The sequence below is a fragment of the Pleurodeles waltl genome, chromosome 6, assembly GCF_031143425.1.
Source record: "Pleurodeles waltl isolate 20211129_DDA chromosome 6, aPleWal1.hap1.20221129, whole genome shotgun sequence".
Classification (NCBI taxonomy): domain Eukaryota; kingdom Metazoa; phylum Chordata; class Amphibia; order Caudata; family Salamandridae; genus Pleurodeles; species Pleurodeles waltl.
Window position 1 is genome coordinate 1,349,861,565 of NC_090445.1, and position 26,829 is coordinate 1,349,888,393.

At 47.5% G+C, this 26,829-nt stretch overlaps 1 protein-coding gene across 2 annotated transcripts in view; it reads left to right on the top strand.

Moving 5' to 3' along the window:
- Positions 1-26,829, top strand: part of NRG3 (neuregulin 3) — a 1,859,719-nt gene that overhangs the window by 1,811,231 nt on the left and 21,659 nt on the right. For both annotated transcript variants that reach the window (XM_069240652.1, XM_069240653.1), the window contains one exon: positions 3,688-3,837. In XM_069240652.1, coding sequence (XP_069096753.1) covers positions 3,688-3,837 — 150 coding nt within the window. The remainder of the gene's footprint in view (positions 1-3,687; positions 3,838-26,829) is intronic.

A 26,829-nucleotide genomic window follows, 5' to 3' on the forward strand; every position in this document is an offset into this window, starting at 1 on the left:
TTATGAAAAGTGGTGCTACATTACATGTAACCACTTTTCTTGTAGTCCCTTGCCCCACCGACACCATGTGTGCACCGTATTCAAAATACGGCGCACCATGGCACAGGGTATGGGGTCAATAGCATCAGAATTTCTGAAGCTATTGAAGTATTATTCAAGGTTAGCACCAAAATGTTGGTGCTAACCTTGAACAGTACATAGGGGTCCTTTGAAAACAATAGCATGCCCCCTTTTAACGCCTGCTCTGAGCAGGTGCTAAAAATGCGAAAAGAATTATGGAAAGGAATCTTTTCGATTTTTGTGCCATTTTTTCGCCCCTTCTAACAGGGAACGCCCCCTTACATACATTATGCCTGGTGCAGGCATAATGTGTCACAAGGGGTTACAAAGTGGTGGAATACATGCATTTCGCCATTTTATACATCTGGTGCGGTGATTTTGGCCTTGTTGATGCACATTAGCGTAAAAATAAATTATGCTAATGTGGAGCAAGGAGGTGCTAGGGGCTCTTAAATATGCTCCTTAATTTGTCTCATTGCTTGCATTTGTTGATCATTCTTGGGCATGTGACTTACTTTTCATGACCAGACCTTTGGCAGGCTCTGCTGCTGATGCTCTCCATCCCATCCATGCTATGAAATACAATGATTAATGAATGACAGTTGTTCCCATTACATACGCCCCATCTCAAAGTGATCCAATAACACTCCTTTAAGCACTGACTATATTTCAGCATGTCAGGGCCATCAATATGAGATCAGGAGCTGCATTATGTACTTAGCGCACTGTTTGATTCTGTTTTGCACACTTAAATCAGTGTGATGGGCGCAGACTTGGACAATGCGCTTTATCATTGCAAATGTGCCGTTCCCACTGTTTGTAACTGAAAGACAGACCAGCTGTTTGAAGCCACTTGTTTATCTTTCTGTGTGCAGACAGCATCATTTACAGTTTCAAACATCAGTCCAACTTTGAAAAAGGAGCAGGGACACTATTCTGTTATGTACAATAAGTGATTACACTTGTGTTCAGGGGGTTGCCAGGGGGTGGGGATCAGTGGGGCTGGGGAGAGTAAGGCTACATGAGCCCTCTTTCCTCCTTAATAAGTTAGTGCTTGTCCTAGTGGGCTCTTTGCCTTTATGTCTGCATCTGTAATGTGGCACAAGTGCAAAGGCAAAGGATTACCTCATTTTCATGGGTCCATGACCTCATACTAATGAGGAATTGCCTACTTGAGATTGTTCCAGTTCATATTTAGTGCCAAAGTGATCTGTGTTACATGATGGCCTACCTATTTTTCCAAGGGGCTCAAGAGTGGGTGCAAACACATGTTGTTACTCGAGAGCAATTTTTACTTTAGAACCTCTGATGTTTCTAGCAACCTGAGATTCCCTCTGCGACCTAGCATTCAGGAGGTCAAATGTACAATTTGGTCTATCCTCAGATGTAGATTCCAGCTTGGTAGGTATTTTCAGGTACCTTAGTTTTAATTGAATGATCTTGACACTCAAATTATGGATTTAAATTGCAATCAAATTGCGAAGGAATATTCAAACATGAGTTCTCACCTTGTTGTGTTAATATGATAAGGCTACACTTCCTGGAAGACCCCCAAGTCAGCTTCAGCAAAGAAACCCAAATAAGCTGATTTGTATTTATTGCTGAATGCTGTTCCTTGTAGAGGAAATGTGGCTTGGTTTGTTGTCAGCTTGTTCCATTTTGAGCAGGTTCCATGTGGAGTATGTTTGGATTTGCTTGCCTCTGGCTTGTCCTTGTCATAAGGCCATTATGCTGGCAAGTATTTGATGATATACAGCTCAGCGTATGTCACACACATCTCATAAAGCAAATGAGTGTTCTCATAGAAACTTCGGGGCTCATTTACAAGACCCACTTGTGCCGTCTTAACATAATTTTCTTTTACGCTACTGTAGTGCAAACAGTCACCAATTGAGCCAGTTTGTAAAGCCTTGCGCCACATTATACCAGCACCAGGCATTATGTATGCAAGGTAGGCATTACCCCACAAAAAAGTTGCAGGAATGGCGCAGTGAAATCTACAAGATTGTGCCGTCACAATGTAATTTTTTTCCCACCTGCCCAGGGCAGACGTTACAGTGATAGTGTGCTGTTTTCAATGCCCCCCACCAGCATTGCTGGACTAGCGCCAAAATGCTGATGCTCATCCAGCAATGCTATGGCGTGAAAACTGCATCAAAAGTTCTGACGCAGCTATAGACACTGTGTGCCAAGGAGCACTGTACTGTAAATACAGCGCTCACATGGCGTCCTTAGGGGTAGCAGAGGAGCGCTAGAAAACTGGTGCATCGATCACAGTGTACCAGTTTCTTTTAAATGAGGCCCTTCGATCTGAATCACTATCCTAATTAGACAGAAGACATAGAAGTACAAAACCCTGTCTAGTCAATGGACCTCATGATTAGTGCCCCACGTTTGCACCAGATAACTCTGCCCCACCTGAAGTTTCCAATCCGGCGAACATCGGTACCTTTAGGGGTGCACAGTAACCCACTGATATAAGTGGGACTTTGAGGTTCGACTGAGAATTAAGGAAATCCTGAGAAAATCGAAAATAACAAGCACAATTACACTTGTAACAACACATTATCACCAAGAGTTCCACATTGAGATTTCGACTGCATTCAGCAGCCAGGGTCCACAGATAAAACTTAGAAACCTGTAATTTTGTTTGAACCAGTATCTCCCTATATCAGCCCCTTGTGAAAGTTATACTGGGGGCAATTCGGTAGAGTCCAGATGTAGGAAGAATAGATTTTGCGACTCGGCAACTCCCAATTTCCGAGTCGCAAAATCATATGCAGAATGGTGTCCCAGACACCTTCTGCGAATTGCAAGGGGGTCACAAAGACCCACCTCATTAATATTAATGAGGTGAATCGCAATTTGCGACCCCCTTGAGATTCCCTGAACTCACAGGGATGGTGACCTGCTGGAAACAGCAGACCTTCATGTCTGTGACTGCTTTTTCAATAAAGCAGTTTTATTTTTTTGTATTGCAGCCTGTTTTCCTTAAAGGAAAACGAGTTGCAATACAAAAGAAAAAATAAAACCATTTAGTTTCATTTTTTCAGAGCAGGCAGTGGTCGCTTGGACCACTGCCTGCTCTGAAAAAATATTTTGGGTGACATTCACAAAGGGGAAGGGGTCCCTTGGGGATCCCTTCCCTTTTGCGAATGAGTTAGCACCCACTTGACATGGGTACTAACTGCGAATTGCTTTGCGACCGCGTTCGCGGTCACAAAGCAATTCTGCATCGCGGTGCGAATCTCAAATAGGAAGGGAACACCCCTTCCTATTTGCGAATCGCATTCCCATTTTGCGAGTCGGTAGCGACTCGCAAAATGGGATTGTGCATCGCGATGCGCGTTATGCATGGGGCAAACTGTGAATTTCGCAGTTTGTGACATGCAAAACGCTTTCTACATCTGTCCCCAAAATGCGTACTGGATGACAGGAACAATCTCAGAAATGTCAGAAACAATGTCAGAAACACAAGCCAATGTATTACTATGTAGATAAAGTTATCTCCTCAAAATTCGTAAAATGTGAATAAAATGGAATGAGAACCCGCTTCTCCTTTTTTCACTGCCGCCAGTTTGTCTTGTCTGTCAGGTCTTACTTTTGAAATCTCTTTTTCCTGTGCAGTCCAGGACAAAGAAATATCATGCTGCAGAGACATGCCTTTCGGAGGACTCCTCCACTGCCCCGAGGGCGACTCAATGGAATTATGGGACCTGCGTATCAGCAGCTTGAAGAACCGGGGCTGACAGACCAGGACCTGCTCCCTTGCCAAGGGTGAGTGATGGAAACCGCCAAAGCAGAGCACTGCCCTGTGCATTGCAACTGAACATTGCTAGTCTGGAATATTCTGTTTTGCAACCTTTGAGCAGCTTGTGTCAGATGGCGAATGTCACAACAAATGAGTCTATTTCAGGGCTGCTATTGGCAATGTGCTGCATATAGGATAATGCATTCCCTCTAAGCGGTGCAATTTATATTTTACATAGAGATATGTAATCTTTGCAGTGCTCCCAATTTAGAATCCCAGCAGTACTGAAATGGTTTTCTAATTACAGTACATTATAAATGTCTTGTGGAAACAGCAGATGTAAACTCCAGGGGCAGTATCATGATGGGCTCCATTGTTTCAGCGCAGAACCGACCTCATGATTTTACGCCTGCCGTGCTTACAGTAAATTCATGTAAAGTCATATTTTTCTGAGTTACAGTTTTGTTTACAGACAATACAGCTCGGAAACAACGAGCAAGCTTTGCCTCTTTCTGTTTTTGAGCTGTGCTACCTAAAATAATGCAGTAACTCAGAAATATATCAGGTTAAATTAATTTACTTTATGTAATGCTAGGGCAAATAAACAGGGGCTGGCATCTGCGCTGAGCCTCCGAAGCTCATCATTATACAGCTCCTAAACATTATTAGAAGCCATAGATATGTCATTACTTGCTATTAATATGTACTACAATATATTAATTTAAAAAGACAAATGTTGTGAAACTACCATTTGTATTTGATTACATATAATTTACACTTTTAATGGAGACTTACCGAATACTTCCTAATTTGTGGTTAACTTTTCTTTAAAATACAGAACAATCAGATTTTCGACTACTGCTGATTTGTTTCATATGTTGCATTTCAAAAGCTTTTAAGAAATGTGTTAGCAATTTCTTATTTTATATTATCATGAACATTGATTTGTCCTTAATTTGCTCTATTCCCTCTTATAAAAGGAGGAAAAATAACAAAGACTCCTTTTCCCTGTCTTTTCCCTGTCTTTTTGCGCCAATGCTCTTCTGGTTATAGGGCCATAGGTCTCCCAGATGTTTTCAGTGGGACTGTCTATTATGATCAGGCAGACTGTCTAACATGTGCAGGCAACAGTCACATAGCATAGTTATTCATTATTTTAACATTTACTTGGACACATTAAAAGAGATTCCATACAAATTGGTATTATGAGCAAATCATTAATTTCGAATTTTGCATGCAATATTTCAGTAAAATTACGGAATGTAAAATTACCACAGGTAATACTAAGGACAAATACACCAGGTAAAACGTTGGTGGCATTTTCGCTGGCAAAGGTTTGGATGTATGAATACTATTATGAATAGGTAAATCAGTAGGGTGACACCAATTTCCACATTTAATTTCCCATTCACTGTGGGACCTTTCTGAGATTACTTATGATCCTTCAGTATTTTCACATTTTAGAATTACAGATAAATAGAAACAACAGGAATAGAATTATTGCACTGTAATGTACATTAATACAAATGTGCATTATAAAGTCAACAGTTCAGAAAAAAATCCATAGCATGAATAAGGATGATTCATGGGAATTTCAGCTGAAAAAATACACAAAACGTAACTTCTGATGCTAAATTCAGGCTAGATTTGCAAAGTAACCAATGTACACATAGTGGTTGAAGTGGGCTGGATTGAAGGGGCACAACATGATTTTCCTGTAAAAAACAAATATACCGGGACGCTTAATTCTGACAGTTTAAATGCCTCAGCTGAAGTCTCATTCAGTGAGTCTTCTGTGCCATGAAGCTGAAGCCAGACAGACAACTAAACAAGTGTCCCGCCAGCCTGAAAGAAATGCAAATGAGGGCTACAAGTAAATCTGCAACCCGAAAGGATGCTTAAGTACCTGCACTGGTATCGGTACTGGCTTTAACTGACCTAATCACTCAAGCATTGTGATCACAAAGATTTATATTTTTTGAGTGGTAGTGCAGAGCGTTTACAACTGGGCTATGGAGTGCATGCTTTTTAATGTAATTGTATTCATATCATGTTTAATATACCTGGAGGTGTTTAAAGGATAGTAATGTAAAAAAAATGCATTATGTACACTCTGGGTATTACTAAAATCTGTATTGTGGAAGCATCATTTTACCTTATACATTTTGCGCATTTTGTAGCAGTATAGCTGATACTGTGTGTAATGCACGTTTAAAATAATGAATTACATATTTACAGTGCTTTCTGTGACCTCAAAGCACTTAAAATACACGAAACTTTTCTCTACTGCACCAATACTTAATTGTGTGGCTTTCTGATTACACATAGACCTCCACAATGCACTAATAGTACATTTCCCAAAAAGTAACAACTTTATTTTATTTTGTATTTAAACTGCATGTTATTTTAAATGTAGGTACTGGATGGTAAAAGGCCCCAAAAAATACAGAGGGTTTTATTTAAGAAAAGTGACGCTGCACCCAGTGCAGCACAACTTTCCTTATGTCCCATAGTATCCCCCTACCACCACCATGTGAGCGCTGTATTTAAAATACAGTGGACCATGGCACAGGATATGGGGCAGTAGTGTCAAAATTTGTTACGCTATTTATGTACCCTGAACAGTACATAGGGGCCCATTGTAACCAATGGTGTGCCCCTTTTTTAACGCCTTCTCTGAGCATGCTTAAAAAATGCTGGACAAAAATGAGTCACTTGTGCCGTTTTTTTGGCCGCCTAATGGGGGGACCCCCCTTGTATACATTATGCCTGCCACAAAATGTGGCACAATGCATTACAAAGTGGTGCAATGCATGCATTGCGCAACTTTGTAAATATGGCATAGTATTTTTGGCCATCTAATGCCACATTGGCTTAAAAAAATGATGCTAATGTGTCGTTAGATGGTGCTAGGCCCTTTTCAATCTGTGCCAGAATATGTTGTTATTTTTAGGCACACCTTTGACCCCAACCTCATGCTCACTGTCCACTCCCCCACTGCATGCAGCCTCAAAGTTCCCATTCTTTTTAAAATGCACTTCAAATGCTGTTTACATACATGAACTACCAATCCTAAATTTACTTCTTCTCATTTGCCAGCATTTTACATTAACCAAGTAAAATTGCGAATATGGTGACATTTCCGCAATCACAAATGCAGAGTTGATTTGTGGGCATTTTTTAGTGGGTACACCTGCAAAAATGGTGAACTACCAAACCAGTGTTTTTGTGTCATTTCTGTACCGCTAGCTAGACGTTCCCAGACTTGTAATGCACCTGAATTAACTCATGCCAAGGAGGGTCACGTGGAGCTCCCGTCATGCTCCCTGACTGAGAGCCCCACAGAGCAGCAAGATGGCTGGTGGAGCGCGTTTGCGGACGCGCGGTCATACTGATGTCTACCTCAGTGGCCTCTACTCTCCCCCATCCTAAACGCGGCATCGGGCTTTATTGAGGGACAATCCTGGCTGGCTTTATGGAAAACACTCATATTCGGATCCAGCAGCAGAGGACTCAGCGGCAGGGGGAAGCAGGGGGAAGCGCAAATCTTGAGTGGTGCAGTGCAGTGCGGCTCCCTGTAGTGGCTGGAACGGCTGGGCCTTTCAGTGAACTACACACGGACAGTGGCCTCCCTTCCCTCCCTGGACATGTCAAATAAAAAATCGTGATCCCCCCCCCTCCTCCCCCAGGGTCTAGAAGTACGGACCGGAATGCACGCAGAAAAAACTAAAGGAAGAAAGTGATAAATAATGGGGGCAGCGCGTGCATTATGAGGCCGGGTGGCAGGCTGGAAGTCTTTGTCCTCGTTTTGGGTGCGTGTGGAGTCGGCAAACCCCACAGAACCAGCGCCAGGGAAGGAAGAGGAGGGAGTAACTTACTTCAATATTGTACAAAAGACTGTTGAACAGCGTTATGATATCTGTGTGTGTAGCGCTACAAAGCCATGCAAAGCGTGAAGGTCACATTAGGGGCTCTAGAGCGTAAGACTTTTTTTTTATAGGCAAATGTTTCAAATTGGAAGGGGTGAGGATAAAAGGAGAAGGGGAAAAAGAAAGAAGAAATAAAAAATTAATAAAGAAGGCCGCAAAGAGGGATCAGCTCTTCTTCACTTTGTGTACTTATTCGGCATGCACCTCACCCCAGTCAATTTTATGGAATTTGTGGAGTAGGTTGATCAAAAAGGTGCAGGTTCATGTCAGTCGTGTCCAGTAGGAGAGACGGAGGACTTGCGCTTAATTACATTCAAGAATACCAAAATTCTGCCTCCTCAATATTGCAGAGTAAACTGAACATCTTTGCGAATTTGCACCGACACATGAGGGCGAGGGAAAATAAGGTTTATAGCGGCTGACAAGTGACTAAGTGGTCAATGGAGATTGAGTAGTCTGCTACAGCAGCATTAGGCAGCGTAACAGGTGCAATTGAAGGGATAAGGGTGCTACGGAAGCGATCCACGCTACTGCGGATGCGGTTTGTTGCCCCCTTGTTCTTCCATTCGGAACTTTCATGTTAGTAACATCATCTGTAACCTCTTCTTGCCTCACCTCACCTCACTCCACTCCACTGTACTTTATTTCATTTTATTTCACAATGAAGCGCATGGCACAGGATGCGGGGTATAAGGCATGGACAATGGGAAAAATCCCAAAAGGACCGAAATCCAAGACCCTGAGCCCTGCCACGAGAAGGCAAAGACAAAGTTTCGAGCAGCAAGAGCTAGGGGGGTCCACAAGGCAATCTGCAGGGGTACAGGACCTATCACCAGCCTCTCCAGTTCTTTCTCCCCCACTGGGATCCAGTCTGCTAGAGAGCCATGAGCAACGAATATCGCGGCCAACACCACCTCTTGACCTACTCTCTCAGTCCTACACCTCCATATTGAATAATTTGACTTGTGAGTCTCATTCTTCTTCGCCTGTTCCAGCTACACCTGGTACCCTCCCCCTCACTTTACCTACTATATCCCAACAGCATAAGGAGAAATCTGCTTACCCTTTGTTTTCTACTATTTGCAGCAATGTTAATGGGACATTAAAGGCAATTGAAAGGGATAAAATGAAAGAGGGAGGGCAAGCAAGAGTAATCTCTCCAACCAAAGAAATTGTAATGGGCACCAAATGACTTACAACTACAGCCTTACATTTTGTGTTATGGGGCACCTGCCAGGCTATACCCGATTCAATATCATCTAATGCTAATGTTCTTCCACAGACTCTCTGCTCTTCTCCTAGTACCCTTGTTCTGGCCAGTTCAGTATGCAGGGTAACTGGTATCCCTTTGATGGAGGATAGTTGGGTCATATTCTAGAGGAGCTTTGCACTATAAAACTATCCCAGGAGGAGGCTCGTGGAGAAACCAGGGATCAGATTAGTCAACTAAATACCCACCTAACCCATCTATCTACACGAGTATCCCAGGTGGAGCAGAGGGTCCCAGATCTAGAGGATGCTGAAAACCAACAGGAGTTGGCATCAACCCGGATCAGATCGGAACTTGAGGAACATCAATTAAAGGTGGATGAGATGGAGAACAGGTCTCGGCCTTCGAATCTTAGGTTCGTAGGTGTCCCCGAATAGATTGAATCAGCTTCATCCATGACAAAGGTAGTTTTGGACCTCATTTATAAGTATATCCTCCCGGAAAAAGTAAGAACTGAACAAGATCTCTCAATTATGAGGGGGCGTAGGGTACCTTTCATGCATCCTGCAAACTCAAATTATCCCAGTACTATACTGGTCAATTTTGGAGACTATAGGATAAAGGAACAAATCCTTTCTCAAGCCAAAAAAATTAAGCACTTTAATTCTGATGATAGCTTTAGCTTCCATGTGTTTTCCTAAACGTCTATTGCAGCTGTCCACTGGCGCCAAAAATTTGTTTGGCTGATAGATGATTTTAAGAGGGTGGGAGCTCCAGCAGGTATTGTGCAACTAGCTAAACTTAAAGTGTTCCATAAAGGACAAGTGCATATCTTTCAGGGCATACAGGAAGCAAAGAACTTTCTAGAACTGCAAAAAAAAACAATGATATGGTATGGTGGGTGGATAGGGGAGAGAAGGGGTAAAGGAAAAACGAAAAGAGAGAAAGGGTAAAGGAAAAAAAAGAATGCATTCCTTATTGGGATATATTTCGAACTGGCACTGATATGTTTTTTGTGGGTTTTTTTTCTTCCTGCCTGGCTACCTTGCTGCTCACCTTGGATCAAGGTTGTAGGAGTGCCATGACAGTGCACTCTCTTTTTGGGTATGTGGTGCAGGGTCCGTGGGTGGGGGGAGGTTCACAGCTCGGTGGGGCTCTGATGGGTGGGACCCGCTGGGGAAGGGGGGAGATATCCCCCCTCTAGTGGGGGGGGGTTGCACTTGGGTGGGGGAAGATGACAAAGCAGATTCCAAATAAAAAAAATATGTACACGGACAGCTTGTTTGGAGGTCACCTATGATTTTGGTATAGGATGACTGCGCTTGGCTAGGGGGGTCAGGGAGCGAACTTAGAGTTGTCTCTTGTAATATTAACGGCACCAACAACCATGTTAAGTTTGCTGGAATACTCAACAGGCTCGGGGTCTTGCAATCACAGATTTTTCTCTTGCAGGAAGCACATTTAAAATTTGAAAATAATCTCCCAAAGCTTCCTAAATATTTTGCACAGACATACTATGCTCCGGTTAATGTCGCTTTTAGAGGGGTCGCTATTTTGGTGTCCAAAGAATTTCCTGGGAAGGTGTACCAGATCCATAGAGACCCACAGGCACAGTGGGTTGTAATTAGTACTATTATCTTGAATAATTATATCCATTTTGTGAGCTTTTATGGCCCAGTATATGACAATTCAAGCCCTCTTCAGTGCATCTATATGGTGTTGAGCTCACTCCCTGGCATCCTTATCATTGGTGGAGATTTTAATGTTATTCAGATGAATTCCTCTCGTAAAACAACAAGCAGAATAAAACTAGAGTTTCCCAGTGGTTGCTTAAGATCATCTCTGATCTAGCTCTAGGAGATGCTTGGAGGACCGATCACCCGCGGGATCATGACTATACATATTTCTCAAAAAAATAGAACACAGCTTCCAGAATAGACTTCATCTCAACTTTGTTTCTTCTCTCACTAAATACTTCTTTTATACATGACAATCCTTTCTTGGATCACTCAGCACCTCAGGTCAATCTTAATCTGCATTGTGAGATGGGAGTTCGTCCTTGTTGGAGCTTTGCTAAATCTCTTTTGGTAGATGAAACTTGGGTACAGATTCTTAAAACTTCTTTTACCGATTTCCTCGAGATTAAAAAAGATTCAGCTTCCCCATTTTCCATCTGGGAAACACTTAAAGCTTACATAAGAGGAGAAACTATATCCTACAAGGCTTTCACAGTAAAACTAAATAAGCAAAGAGGTCCTTCTAGGGCTTAATCACACACAAAGTGCCCTCATGATCTCCCAAGACCCACAGGTATTCTCAAGATTGAGTGTGGCACAGGCCAAGTTTAGGGACTATTTTTAATCTCATGAGATAGTCAATCAACATACAAGTCTGCAGAGTTAGTATGAAGAAAGTGAACACGTAGGTACATTTCTGTCCGGGTCTGTATAAAAAAAAAAAAATCCCATAAAGGCACTATCAAATCTATTTTTGATGAGGAGCTACGTACGCTCGTAAATCATCCAGAAGATAAAGAAAGAGTCTTTCAATATCACTATCTAACTATTCAAAAAAGTATTCTCACACTCTTCCAAGCAATGTTCAGCAGATCAATCATTACCTTGATTCAGTGATTCTGCCCAGTTTAGACGAGTCTTCAAGGCCAAAACTTATATCACCTAGCTCACTTCTTGAGGTAAAGAAGGCAATTATGGCCTCATCGAATGGGAAGGCCTGTGGGGAAGACAGTATTCCTGCAGAAGTCATAGATCAAATTGCCAGGTGCTTAGTTGTCCTTTTTAAAACTATTCTTCAGGGGGGCGGACATACCTGCATCCTTTACAAGGGCCATAGTGATTACCTTTTTCCTATTCTCAAGACTGAGTGTGGTACAGGCCAAGTTTAGGGACTATTTTTTATCTCGTGAGATAGTCAATCAACATACAAGTCTGCAGAGTTGGTATGAAAAAAGTGAACACGTGGGTACATTTCTGTCCGGGTTTGTAAAAAAAAAAAAATCCCATAAAGACATTATCAAATCTATTTTTGATGAGGAGCTACGTACGCTCGTAAATCATCCAGAAGATTAAGGGGGTCATTCCGACCCCGGCGGTCCATGACCGCCATGGCGGAGGGCGGCGGAAGCACCGCCAACAGGCTGGCGGTACTTCCTGGGCTATTCTGACCGCGGCGGTAAAGCCGCGGTCAGAAAAGGGGAACCGGCGGTTTCCCGCCGGTTTTCCCCTGGCCCAGGGAATCCGCCATGGCGGCGCTGCTTGCAGCACCGCCATGGGGATTCCGACCCCCTTCCCGCCAGCCTGTTTCTGGCGGTGTCCACCGCCAGAACCAGGATGGCGGGAATGGGTGCCGTGGGGCCCCACAAAGATTTTCACTGGCTGCTTTGCAGACAGTGAAAATCGCGACGGGTGCCACTGCACCCGTCGCACCCCTGCAACTCCGCCGGCTCCATTCGGAGCCGGCTTCCTCGTTGCAGTGGCTTTCCTGCTGGGCCGCCTAAGAGTCTTTCAATATCACTATCTCATTATCTCACTATTCAAAAATGTCAATCAATACCTTGATTTAGTGATTCTACCCAGATTAGACGAGTCTTCAAGGGCAAAACTTATATCACCTATCTCACTTCTATCTCATCGAATGGGAAGGCCTGTAGGGAAGACGGTCTTCCTGCAGAAGTCATAGATCAAATTGCCGGGTGCCTAGTTGTCCTTTTTAATACTATTCTTCAGGGGGCAGACATACCTGCATCCTTTACAAGGGCCATATTGATTACCTTCCTGAAAAAAGATAGGCCACCTCAGAAACCGGATTCTTATTGTCCGATCAGTCTACTAAATTTTGATTATAAGCTTCTGGGAAAGATATTGGCAAAAAGATTGACTCTAGTATCTTAAGACCCAATCCATGAAGATCAGTGTGGCTTTCTTCTGGGTAGGCTGTTAGCAACGAATTCTAATTTTTTAATTCAGACGATAGCTTATTACTCTCACAACAACAAACCGGTGGCTATCATAATGTTAGATGCAGAGAAAGCCTTTGATTTAGTCCAGTGGGAGGTGTTTTTTAGGATCTTAGCAAAGTTTAAGTTTCCTAGACAATTTAATCAGATTTTGCGTAATCTTTATTCTAAAGACCAAACTAAAATTCTTAGCATTTCACCTATAGCAGGAACTCTTCAAGTTCATCGAGGCACCCGCCAAGGATGTCCCCTTTCCCCTATGCTCTTCATGCTTTTCATCGAGCCCTTAGCAGCGGTGCTGCAACAAGACACCTCTAGTCTCTCTCCCGTGACTCAGGCACCTAAACTAAAATTGGTTGCTGATGAAGTGAGTCTCTATCTTGCAGCAGAGTCCATGATGTGGATCCCCCCAACTCCTTTTCAGAGTTGGGGGGATATAGGATCAATCATTCTAAATCGTAAGCTCTACTGTTCAATACCACCTATAATATTCTTCATCTGGGGATGTGGGCTCAGTACCGTCTTTCTCACCCCATTAGATATTTGGGTGTTTATGTATCACACAATTTTTCAGATCTTTTTGGCCTAAACTATATCCCTACTCTTAAGAAGGTGCAACAACTATTACAGCAATGGGAAGCTTCTCCTTTGTCAATCATTGGACGTGTGGCACTCATCAAAATGATGATCCTTCCTCTTCTTTTATTCGTCTTCACTAGTGTGATTATTAAAATTCATCATTTTTTTTTAAAGAACTCGATGCAGCACTACAACGGTTTATATGGGCCAACAAAAACCAAGGGCACAGTTGGATATTGTATCCCTCTCAGTCGAGGATAGAGGACTATCTCTTCCAAATTTTAGGAAGTACTACTTTTCTGCTTTCAAGGATTGGGTTTCCAGAGCAGCCTTATCCCCTAATCGTAGTTTCTATTTGAAGTCCATGATAGTAGAGCACTGATGCTAGCTAGCACCATTTCTCAAGTTCCTGCGGCAACTTAAACACACTAGATACAAAGTCCTTACATCAATCTATGCCAGGCTTCTTCAATTTTGGGTGAAATATCAAGTTCCCAGTTTTCATCCTGCAATGTTATTGCCCCATTCAGGGATGATGGGACTAAAGCTGATTTCATTGTGTTAGACTTTTCATCCTTAGCATGGTCTCCCTTATCTGTTTGCCTCTGTTGCCCAGGTTGTTGATGTGTGTTGGATTCAGATTTTACGGTTTTTGTTACTCTGGGCACTTTACCACTGCTAAACAGTGCTAAAGTGCAAGTGCTCCTTTACAAAATGTGTATGTAATTGGCTTATCCATGATTGGCATATTTGATTTACTAGTATGTTCCAAGTAAAGTGCACTAGAGGTGCCAGGGCCTGTAAATCAAATACTACTAGTGGGCCTACAGCACTGGTTTTGCCACCCACATAAGTAGCTATGTAATCATGTCTCAGACCTGCCATTGCAGTGTCTGTGTGTGCAGTTTTAACTGTAATGTCGACTTGGCAAGTGTACCCACTTGCCAGGCCTAAACCTTCCCTTTTCTTATGTGTAAGACACCCCTCTGGTAGGCCCTAGGTAGTAGCCCCAAGGGCAGGGTGCAGTGTATGGTTAAGGTAGGACATATAGGTGGTCATTCTGACCTCGGCGGTAAAAGGCGCTTACCGCCAGTCAGAAGACCGCCATAACACCGCCGCGGTCGCGGTAAACCGCCACGGTCATTCTGACCCGCAACTGGCAAACCGCCAAAAACCCGACATCAACAAAAGTCCGCCACAGCAACGGCCAGCGAAAAACTGGCGATGACCAAACCTCCACCGTCACGCCAACAGAAATACGCCCATGCCATTCCGACCCACAAATCCCCGCTGCGGTCTTTCAACCGCGGTATTCCATTGGCGGTACACACCGCCGCGGTCAAAATACACACACCTTTACAAAACACTACCACATTGGACAATTCAAAATACACACACCTGAGACACATACACACACCACTCCCACACATCCAATTATATATAAAACACACACCCACATCACCCACAAACCCTTAGGACCACAATTGCGACTTAAGGACAGCGAGAGACAGTACAGCATAGAGTAGACCATCAAACAGAGGCAAATCACAACATCACCCACACAATATCCACGCACAAAACACCATACACCACCACATTCACCACACTCTACAACACATACACCAACCCTCACCTCATCCACACCACCCCATGGCACCCCAAAGACACCCCAGGTTCTCTGACGCCGAACTCAGGGTCATGGTGGAGGAAATAGTGCGGGTAGAGCCCCAGCTCATCAGGGCACAGGTGCAGCACACCACCATTGCCAGGAAGATGGAGCTATGGAGCAGAATAGTGGACAGGGTCAATGCTGTGGGAGAGCATCCACGAAATCGGGACGACATCAGGAAGCGGTGGAACGACCTACGGGGGAAGGTGCGTTCCATGGTATCAAGGCACAACATCGCAGTACAGCGGACTGGCGGCGGACCCCCACCTACTCCCCCAGAATTCACAGCATGGGAGGAGGAAGTCTTGCACATCCTGCATCCTGAGGGCCTCGCAGGAGTAGGCGGAGGAATGGACTCTGGTATGTCAAATCTTCACTACTTCATTCCCCCCACCCCACCTGCATGCCAAATCATACCCCCACCCTCACCCCCACCCCCATCACACCAACTCCTTGCAAATGGCTCACCATCACAACCCACCCATCCCAAAACCTAGCCCTGCATGCCTCCCCAAAGCATGGACACCCATCACCAAAGCATGCCCACTGCACATACCCATCTCCCCCACAAGCCACCGTCACAAAAGCCCCCACAAGGGAATGTCAGCACTGGGGTACACGGCCACCCACCCATTACACGAAATGGCACACACAGAAGCAATAACCATACTCTTATACCCCTGCAGGACCCGAACGCCACCACACCGCCCAGGAGGGTCCAGAGATGTCCACCCCACCCCCAGAAGAGGCCCCCAGTGATGGCAGCAGCTCTGTCTCCCTGGACCCAGATGACCAGCCCGGCCCATCGGGGACCTCGGGACAGTCGGTTCCCCACAGACAGCCACAGGCTACAGCAGACCTAACCCCTTCTGGGAACACCAGCACAGCTCCCACCCAGCGGGCCCATGCCTCTGTCTCCAGGACACGTCAATCAGCGGTGTGTCCACCACTACAGGGCACCCAGGTTGACCCACCACCCCAACAACAACAGGGACCTAGGGGCAGTGGTAGTGGGCACACGGTCCAGGGGACAGAGGCCCAGGGAAACAGGGGAACTGGGAGGGCTGCTGTGCGACGGGGGGGACAGGCCCAGGGAACCGACTCTCCAAGAGGCCCTCTCCTCCATCATGGGAGCATACCACCACTCCCAGGAGACGATGGCTATGGTACTGGCCAGGTTCCAGGAGATCCAGGTACTGCGGGAGGAACAGTACATGGGGTTCAGAGAGGAACTGAGAAACATTAGTTCCGCAATGGGGACCATCGTCGTGGCCCTTAACCAGATAGTCACCACATTGCGGGACCATGTGGCTCCACAAAGGGCCCCTATCACTAGCATGGACCAGGAACAGCCTACCACCTCCGCCGGCGCTAGTGGACAGGAGGCCCCCACACAACGACAGGCCACCAGAACCCCACCTCCTGCAGAAGAAGTACCACCCAGCAAGCGGTACCTGAGATCTCACAAGAAGACAGAGTAGGATGCCAAGACCCCCGCCAGCAAACGATACCCCCTGATGTCATCCCACTGTCCCACATTGTCACCCTGTCCAAACTTAAACTGCCCCTGCTCCATCCTTCCACAGGCATATGGACAATGCACCTGTGAGACTGAAAACTGGACTCTGACATGGACATTACTCCACCATCACCCATCACCGTTTTACAATCATGTCCCTAAATTTAGCACTTTAATAAAATCACTTATTGCACTTAAAAAATCTGGAGTCTGCTTGTATTTTGAACAAATGTATTAGACATAACGTTGCCAAAATGTTCAGTTACATTGTGATGACAACATACCACTGTCACACAGCTGTAGTCCATGGGCAAACAAAGCAGAGGTCACGCAATGGGGCCCACAGCCCTGAAAACGGAAGGGAAAGTCACAACTCAGTTAACAGGAACTGGGGGGAAACACAGACAGTAGAGAGGCAGGAGACTTTAAGTAAATGTAAAATGGCGGGGTTGATTCGTACCTGTGTGCTACTGAAAATACTGTTGTATCACTGTGTCCCTGTTGTCTGTGTCGTCCCCGTCGTCTTCCTCCTCTTCACTCTCCACAGGCTCCACAGCTGCTACAACACCACCATCTGGACCATCCTCCTGCAGGAAAGGCACCTGGCGTCGCAAAGCCAGGTTGTGAAGCATACAGCAGGCCAGGATGATATGGCACACCTTCTTTGGTGAGTACATTAGGGATCCACCTGTCATATGCAGGCACTTAAACCTGGCCTTCAGGAGGCCGAAGGTCTGCTCGATCACCCTCCTAGTACGCCCATGGGCCTCATTGTACCGTTCCTCTGCCCTTGTCCTGGGATTCCTCACTGGGGTCAGTAGCCACGACAGGTTGGGGTAACCAGATTCACCAATAAGCCACACACGGTGTCTCTGTAGCTGTTCCATCACGTAAGGGATGCTGCTATTTCGCATGATGTACGCGTCATGCACTGACCCAGGGAACTTGGCATTTACATGGGAGATGTACTGGTCAGCCAAACAGACCACCTGGACATTCATCGAATGATAACTTTTTCTGTTCCTGTCCACCTGCTCACTTTCACTGGGGGGAACCAAAGCCACATGGGTCCCATCAATGGCACCAATGATGTTGGGGATATGGCCAAGGGCATAGAAATCACCCTTCACTGTAGCCAAATCGCCCACCTCAGGGAAAACAATGTAGCTCCGCATGTATTTCATCAGGGCAGACAACACTCTGGACAAAACCTTAGAAAACATAGGCTGAGACATCCCTGATGATATGGCCACTGTTCTTTGGAATGATCCACTTGCCAAAAAATGGAGTACTGACAGAACCTGCACCAGAGGGGGAATCCCTGTGGGTTGGCGAATGGGGTACATCAGGTCTGGCTCCAGCTGGGCACACAGTTCCTGTATAGTGGCTCGGTCAAGTCTGTATGTCAGTATGACATGTCTTTCTTCCATTGTCGACAGGTCCACCAGCGGTCTGTACACAGGGACATTCCTCCATCTCCTCGCAAGTCCCAGCGGACGGTGCCTAGGAAGGACAACATGGAACACAGAGTCAAGCAACCCACAGGTACATAACCACAGCTTGCACAGAACACGATTCGCTATGCATTGAATGGCTTGTATGAGTGGCAATGCAAGGCCTAGGCCTGTGTGACGCAGTACAAATTAAGCCATGTGAAATGGCGGCTGCCTGACCTGTGAAGTGTGACAATGGGATGTGAGGTCAATGCGCTGGCGTGGCACACCGTGGCGGTATGCGGTCAAAGAGCATTGGTTAACATTGAACCCTATGGGTCTCAGGAGCCAATGACGATGTGCGCCGGCGGTCGCGGTACGCACCGCCGCGGTACGCACCGCCGCGGGCGTGACCGCCATCTTCTATCTGCTTAATCACTCGAGACCTGATCATCCAAAGGAGAGGACCTATACTGCAAGTGCTGCTGTGACCTCGGTCTGGAAGATACAATGGCTGCTGCGACTGGGGAAAGAGCCCCTGCCTTCACATCTGAGGAATTGGAGAAACTTGTTGATGGGGTCCTCCCCCAGTATGCGCTACTCTACGGTCCTCCAGACCAACAGGTAAGTACACTGGGACCATGCTTTGTGGGCAATGCCTGTGTTGAGTGGGGTGGATGAAAGATGGTGGGGAGGGGAGCGAATGAGGCATGCATCGTACGACAGATGAGAGCATGTGCCATATGGCAAGGTTGGGGAGGGATGGCCACTCACATCGACCATGCAGAAAATGATGATATTTATTTTCCCACCCTGTCCATGTCACATAGGTCAGCGCCCATCAGAAGATCGACATTTGGCGTGCCATCGCCAAGGACGTCCAGACCCTGGGGGTCCACAACAGACGGGGCACCCACTGCCACAAGAGGTGAGAGGACATCCGCTGCGGGAGCAGGAAGACCGCGGAGGCTCTGCTGGGGATGGCCTCCCAACGTAGGAGGGGTGGCTCCCGTCAATTGATGTCCCGGATCCTGGCGGTGGCCTACCCCGATTTGGATGGGCCGCGAGGACATCACAGCAGACACAAGGGGGTGAGTACCAGCACATTCTGCTATGTTAGCGCACAGTGGAGGTGTCTGGGTGGGGGAGGAGGGCTGTGGGTATCTCTAGGCCAGGGCGACTTCTGTAGGCTGGTCCCTCCGTGAGGCATGGCCCTGTGCCCCCGCCCCCCACCTCTGAAGGGTGCTAAGTACAGCTATCCATGGCCCTGGGTCACCTATGTGTGCAGTTGTCGTCCATAGGCTTGTAGGCCAAGTCACAATAATTGAGTAGTGTACACCGAGTGCGCAGCGTAGTGCAGGGGGCTTCTGTGTCTGTCCTCTCCGCCAACGGTGTCGCCAATGCATGCACTCAACATGTCATTTCCCCCCCCCCCCCTTTTTTGTGGTCTTCCTGTTCATGTGTGCATTACAATCATCAGGCGGAGGAGAAGTGGCATCGGAGCACGAGGGAGCTGCATCTCACATGGCCCCGGAGGGCCATGCAACCGACTCCGAGTACACCAGTGAGACGGAGGGCGAGGGGAGCTCCACAACGGGGACCCGTGGAGATGTCAGCGACACAGACACTTCCTCGGAAGGGAGCTCCCTTGTGGTGGCGGCAACATCCGTGCCCACCGCTACAACAGGTACAGCCGCCACCCCGCGCACCAGCTCCGCCCTCCAAGCAGCCCCTCAGCGTTCGCCCCGTGCCCGCTCGGCCAGGAAGGCGGGCATCTCCTTCGCCCAAGGCACCTCAGGCCCTGCCCCAGTTACCCCAGCTGCCCTCAGTGAGGAGATCATTGACCTCCTCCAGACGCTCATTGTTGGGCAGTCTACCCTTTTGAATGCCATCCAGGGTGTAGAAAGGGAGGTGCACCGGAGCAATGCATACCTGGAGGGCATTCCTTCGGGTCAGGCTGCCCATCAGCGATCATTCAACGCTCTGGCCTCAGCACTGACGGCAGCCATTGTCCCTGTCTCCTGCCTCCCCCCTCCAATTTCCTCATCCCAGTCCCACTCCCCTGTTCCTCTGCCTATCCCAGCCACACCTACAGACCAGCCTGCACACACATCAACACCCAAGGGCAGCTCATCCAGACATAAGCACCACAGATCACACAAGCATTCACACATACAACATCCACATGCAGACATGCCAACAGCCACTGCCTCCACTGTGTCCCCCTCCTCCTCGTCTCCCTCCTCCCTCCCTGTGACGTCTCCACTCACACCTGCATGCACACCACCATCAGCCAGTACGTCCATCACCAGCACACCCACCAGAACACTCCGCACACGTGCAGTCACCACCCCCACTGCCATTTACACGTCCCCTGTGTCCTCTCCCAGTGCGTCTGTCACCCCCTCTTCCAAACCACACAAACGCAGGCAGCCACCCACCCAACAGCCATCCACCTCACGACAGCCTCCGTCACAAGCACCTGCACCCAAAGACAGCACACTTGACTCTCCTACAACCACATCCTCTTCCTCCACTCCCATACCCACTGCACCTACCCTTCCCACTGCTCCTAAAAAGCTTTTCCTCTCCAAAATTAACCTCTTTGCATCACCTGACCCACCCCCTCCATCTCGTAAGAGTCCAAACAGCACCTCAGCCACCACAAGCCCTGCACCTAAAAGGACCATAGTCCAGGGCTATTGGAGTCCACCAGCTTCTAGGGCAGCAACATGGGCTAGCAGCAAGGGGATAGCCAGCCCACCCCCTGGGAAAAAAACTAAAAAAGGGAAGGGCCGGCGAGAGAGGCCAGAGACGGCAGCCCCAAAGGAACTACCCTGGCACCGTCACCTGGCACATCCACAAAGGGAGGCAAGGGCCCCAGAGAATCGGCGAAGGAGGGCAAGGGCAGCAGGGTGGACATTTCTGGCAGCAGGCGAGCTGCCCAGGAGGGCCCCACCAGCCCCATTTCGGGTGTGAAGGAGGACACCCACGGGCCCAGGACTCCAGCACAGGAGGGCCCCGTAAGCGAAAGGTCGGATGGCGACTGAGCGGAAAATATTGGCCCCATCTGGTTCCCTGGGAACGCATGTCAAGCACCGCCGAACAGGGCCCCGCCATGACAAGCACCGCTGAACAGGGCCCCGCCGTGACAAGCACCGCCGAACTGGGCCCTTCCAGACAAGCACCGCTGAACAGGGCCCCGCCGTGACAAGCACCGCTGAACAGGGCCCCGCCGTGACAAGCACCGCTGAACAGGGCCCCGCCGTGACAAGCACCGCTGAACAGGGCCCGCCGTGACAAGCACCGCTGAACAGGGCCCTTCCTGTCAAGCACCGCTCCGCTGGGCCCTTCCTGTCAAGCACTGCTCCGCTGGGCCCTTCATCTCATGCACCGCTCCGCTGGGCCCTTCCTGTCATCACCGCTCCGCTGGGCCCTTCCTGTCAAGCACCGATCCGCTGGGCCCTTCATCTCAAGCACCGCTCCGCTGGCCCCTTCATCTCAAGCACCGCTCCGCTGGGCCCTTCCTGTCAAGCACCGCTCCGCTGGGCCCTTCATCTCAAGTACCGCTCCGCTGGGCCCTTCATCTCAAGCACCGCTCCGCTGGGCCCTTCCTGTCAAGCACCGCTCCGCTGGGCCCTTCATCTCAAGCACCGCTCCGCTGGGCCCTTCATCTCAAGCACCGCTCCGCTGGGCCCTTCCTGTCAAGCACCGCTCCGCTGGGCCCTTCATCTCAAGCACCGCTCCGCTGGGCCCTTCCTGTCAAGCACCGCTCTGCTGGGCCCTTCCTGTCAAGCACCGCTCCGCTGGGCCCTTCATCTCAAGCACCGCTCCTCTGGGCCCTTCATCTCAAGCACCGCTCCGCTGGGCCCTTCCTGTCAAGCACCGCTCCGCTGGGCCCTTCATCTCAAGCACCGCTCCGCTGGGCCCTTCCTGTCAAGCACCGCTCCGCTGGGCCCTTCCTGTCAAGCACCGCTCCGCTGGGCCCTTCATCTCAAGCACCGCTCCGCTGGGCCCTTCCTGTCAAGCACCGCTCCGCTGGGCCCTTCCTGTCAAGCACCGCTCCGCTGGGCCCTTCATCTCAAGCACCGCTGGCTGGGCCCTTCATCTCAAGCACCGCTGGCCCATTGGCAGGGCCGGATCTGTGTCGGCCAGGGCTTCACGAAGCACTCTGGGCACCATGCCTCCTCCAGAACCAGTGGAGTCTGTAATCCACTTGATGGACTGTGGCTTTGCACTCCCCAGGACGGATCAGTGGGCAAGCCACCCACTGTAGAGACTTGAGAGACTGTGGCTTTGCACTCCCCAGGATGGTACAGTGGGCAACCTACCCACTGTAGAGACTTGTGAGACTGTGGCTTTGCACTCCCCAGGATGGTACAGTGGCCATGGAGGCCCCTCGTGGATCTGGCGTCATGGACTCAACTGGCTGAGGTGCCCCCCTTCCCTTCCCCCTGAGGTGCCTGTAGTTTTACTATCTGATGCCCCTGCAGTATTCTCTCCAATGGAATCGGGTCTCGTGGGTGGGCTTTGCCCATGTGTTTAGGCCCATTGGCCCACGAACAATGGATGATAGCCAATATGGCCCGGACTTTTGACCTATGTATATATTGTTCATGGTGTAATATATTTTATTTATATATTTCATATTTCACTTAACTTCAATTATGCTATAATATACTTCATTTTTAATGATCATTTCATTTTGTCTTTGCATTCTTCCGGGGGGGTTGGGGGGGTGTCACTCTGACTTGTTGCTCTGCATTGATGTGTGTGTTGTAGTGGGTGAGGGTGGGGGTGGGTGTGTGGCGTATGTGTGTCCCCGTAATTTTTTGCCTCCCCCTCCGCTGTGTCGTAGGTGCAGTACTCACCGTTGTCTTCTGCGCCGGCGTTCGTGCTCCTGGTAGAGGAGCAGGTAGACAATAGCTGGTAGGATGTGTAGTTCGGGTTCGATGCTGTCCAGATTCCTCGTGGAGTGTGTAGAGGTGAGCGTTTTCCCGTTCGAAGTCTGTTTCCGCCGTGTTTTTGTCGGTGGGGCTCCCGCCCCGGAAAAGGTGGCGGATTGGTGAGTTGTGATAGGATGGTTGGTACATTGTGTGCCGCCTGTCTGTTGGCGGTGACCGCCGCGCTGCTTGTCTGTACCGTTGTGGCGGTCGGAATGTTAAAGTGGCGGGTTGTGTTGGCGGTTCCCGCCAGGGTCGGAATTACATTTTTTTGGCCGCCTGCCTGTTTGCGGGTTGCCCGCCGCTTTTACACCGACTGCCAGGGTTGGAATGACCCCCATAGTAAAGTGTTTTATATGTCCTGACAGTGAAATATTGCTAAATTCATTTTTCACTGTTGCAAGGCCTGTCCCTCTGATAGATCAACATGGGGGCTACCTTTAAATCTGATTAAAGTGTAGATTCCCTTTGGGGGCAGATGGACATGTGGAGTTTGGGGTCTCTGAGCTCACAATTTAAAAATACATATTTTAGGAAAGTTGATTTTAAGATTGTGTGTTTGAAAATGCCACTTTTAGAAAGTGAGAATTTTTTTGCTTATACCATTTCTCTGACTCTGCCTGTTTGTGGATTCCCTGTCTGGGTCTGTTTGACAGTTGGGCTGGTTGCACCTCACACTAGACAGTGACACAAAGGGAGCTGGGGTGTAGCCTGCATATCCTGATGAGCCATCTATGCTAGAAGGGAGGGGAGGAGTGGTCACTCACACCAGAAAGGACTCGGCCTGCCCTCACACAATGCAGTCTCCAACCCTCTGGTGAGTGTATGGGGCCTGGCCTGGGCAAGGAAGGATTTCACATTCAAAAGAGACTTTACTTTGAAGTAGGCCTACTTCAAAGGAGAAATTGGGTAAAGAAGGGCACCCAAAACCACATACTTTAAAACACTTCTGGAACCCAAGAGGAACCTCTGCTTGGAGAAGAGCTGAAGGACTGAGGAAGAAGAGCTGCCCTGCCCGTGACTGTGCTTTGTGGAGCTATCCTGCATTTGCTGCTTCTGCCAGAGTAAGAGGGCAAAGACTGGACTTTGTGTGCCTTCCATCTTGTGAAGATCTCCAAGGGCTTGATTTAGAGCTTGCCTCCTGTTGTTTGAAGTCTCAGGGACAGCAAAGACGTCTCTCTGCCAGCACCTGGAGTCTCTGTCCTGTGGTGCCCATCCAGTTCCTGGGACCCTGAAAGGATAAGCTGGCAGCCTAAGAGGAGGAAATCCATGCACAGAGAGCCGTGCGGGGAAAAGATCGACGCAACTCCGATCTGCAGCTGAAGTAACGACACACCGGCCGCTCCGCGGCTGAAAATCGATGCTCGCCTGTAACTCGACCGAAGAATCGATGCACGGAGCTGGAGAAATGACACGCCGCATCGCTGATGGAGGTTGGTGAGATCGCAACCCGTGCTGCGTGGCTTTTGGATCATCATGCGGCTCGATTTCCAATGCAAGTACCGCTGGGCGTGTAAAAACAACACAAGGCCTGCCCAGATCCGAGAGAAGAAACAACACACCCAGATCCGACGGAAGGAGAAATGACGCAAGATCTTGCTCGTGCATGAAATCGATGCCTCGGATGCCCTTTTTGATGCACACTCACCCATGAGGGGTTATTTTTGACGGACCTAAGGTACGTTTTCATGCTAACAGTGTTAGTGTGTGTTTAAACTACATAAACTACATAAAGGGGGTTATTCTAACTTTGGAGGAGGTGTTAATCCGTCCCAAAAGTGACGGAAAAGTGACGGATTTACCACCAGCCGTATTACGAGTCCATTATATCCTATGGAACTCATAATACGGCTGGTGGTATATCCGTCACTTTACCGTCACTTTTGGGACGGATTAACACTCCTCCAAAGTTAGAATAACCCCCAAAGTCTCTTCTTGCTTTTTAATTGATAACTTGACTTGTGTATTGTGGATTTTTGTCGTTTTGGTCTTGTTTTGTTTAGACAAATATTCTCTATTTTTTTAAACCTGTGTTGTGTCATTTTGTAGTGCTTTCATTAAGTTATTGTGTGTGTTGGTACAAATACTTTACACTTAGCACCCTGAAGTTAAGCCTACTGCTCTGCCAAGCTACTAACGGGGTAAGCAGGGGTTAGCTGAGGGTGATTCTCTTTTACCTTGACCAGAGTGAGGGTCCTTGCTTGAACAGGGGGTAACCTGACTGTCAACCTAGGACCCCATTTCTAATTCATTGCATCTAAATCAATGGCTAAATCTGGGATTTACTAGATTTTCTGATTTTTTTAGCAGGAAACCAAGTCAAGATCTGGTTCAATATCAGGCTGGAGTTCCTATTCCAGACTCTGTAAGATATTCCTATCTTCAGATACTGCATTTCTTGCTCCCACACATCCCTTTAATAGATTTATCCTCTCTGCTTTCCTTCCAGGTATTTTATGGGAACCAGAAGGGGATGAGCAATTGGTACCAGATCCTCAACTCTCAGGGAGCATCGCAAATACTACCTTGCTTTTTGACAAAGATTGAAAACACAACCGGGTGTGAAATTGAGTTGAAAATGTGAAGTAACCTCAATAGCACATCTAACGAGGCGATAACGGGGGAAAACTTTCAAAGAATGGCCTTTCCAACGCTGCTACATCTCACCCCAGCTCTTGGGACAGAATTTTTCAGTGGATCAGCGTGAAGATATGATGTGTACTTATTTCAGATGCCCTGGGTGCTGTGTTCAGAGTTTCGGGCCATTCTGAATTAACGATTCAGGCAAAACTGTTGCTGTTTGTAGAATCATTGATTGCGAAATCTCTAATTCTACAAGCATGGAAATCACCCTCTCCCCCTGCATACAAAGCCTGTGATGCAAAAATGAATGCGGTCTGCTTTAAAGAAAATTTATCCACACAAAGAATAGGCGCAGGCTGCAAGTTTAAGGGTATTTGGGGACCAACTTTCGAAGAAGAGGATGTTCCTATGGCACTACAAGATGTTGAAATGTGCTTTTACATTTGCTGTTTGTAGGTTTTGGATGATGGATTGTAATCTTACGTTTTGCTCTCTGTAAATTTCTCATGATTCATATCTGCTCAATTAAAAAAAAAACTCATGGCACATGCCACTTTGTTTCCAGTGCAGTAATAGGGAGGAAACCCTGAAATTTAATGGAGGTGCAGCTTATGGCTTTACCCCCAAAAGGGAAGATTTTCCCTGTAGCGAAACAAGAAATGCTCAATTGCAAATACATGTTTGTAATGCATATCTACATGTTATTCTTTCAGCGAGGCCACACATGTAAATGCCTAGATTTTGTTTGTCTAAGTTCTCTGGTAAATCTGTCAATGTTATAGATATCCTTGAGTATCCCTAGTGTACTTTGTGCATGCCATAGTAGATGAAAATCTGCAAGAGAGAAAGCGTTAAATTAGGTCATGAAATTTCCAACTGTAAAAACCAGTGCCTTGCACATTCATATTATTTTGCTACATATAAATATACAAAATAACTATAACTGGCTAGACAGGTATCAGTCATGGCTTTCCATTGAGATGTGAAATGAGTCTATCATCCGTTCGTGAGTGAATATCTATGTAATATTAAGCATGCAACCACTAATTACCAAGCCAGTTTATATAAATTTGTTAGTAATTAATCATTTTGTATAGGTACTCCATCTTAAGCAATGGTTGGAGGAAACAAAGGGACTAATGGCTTCTCTTTTGCAAAATATTACCATCACCATGCA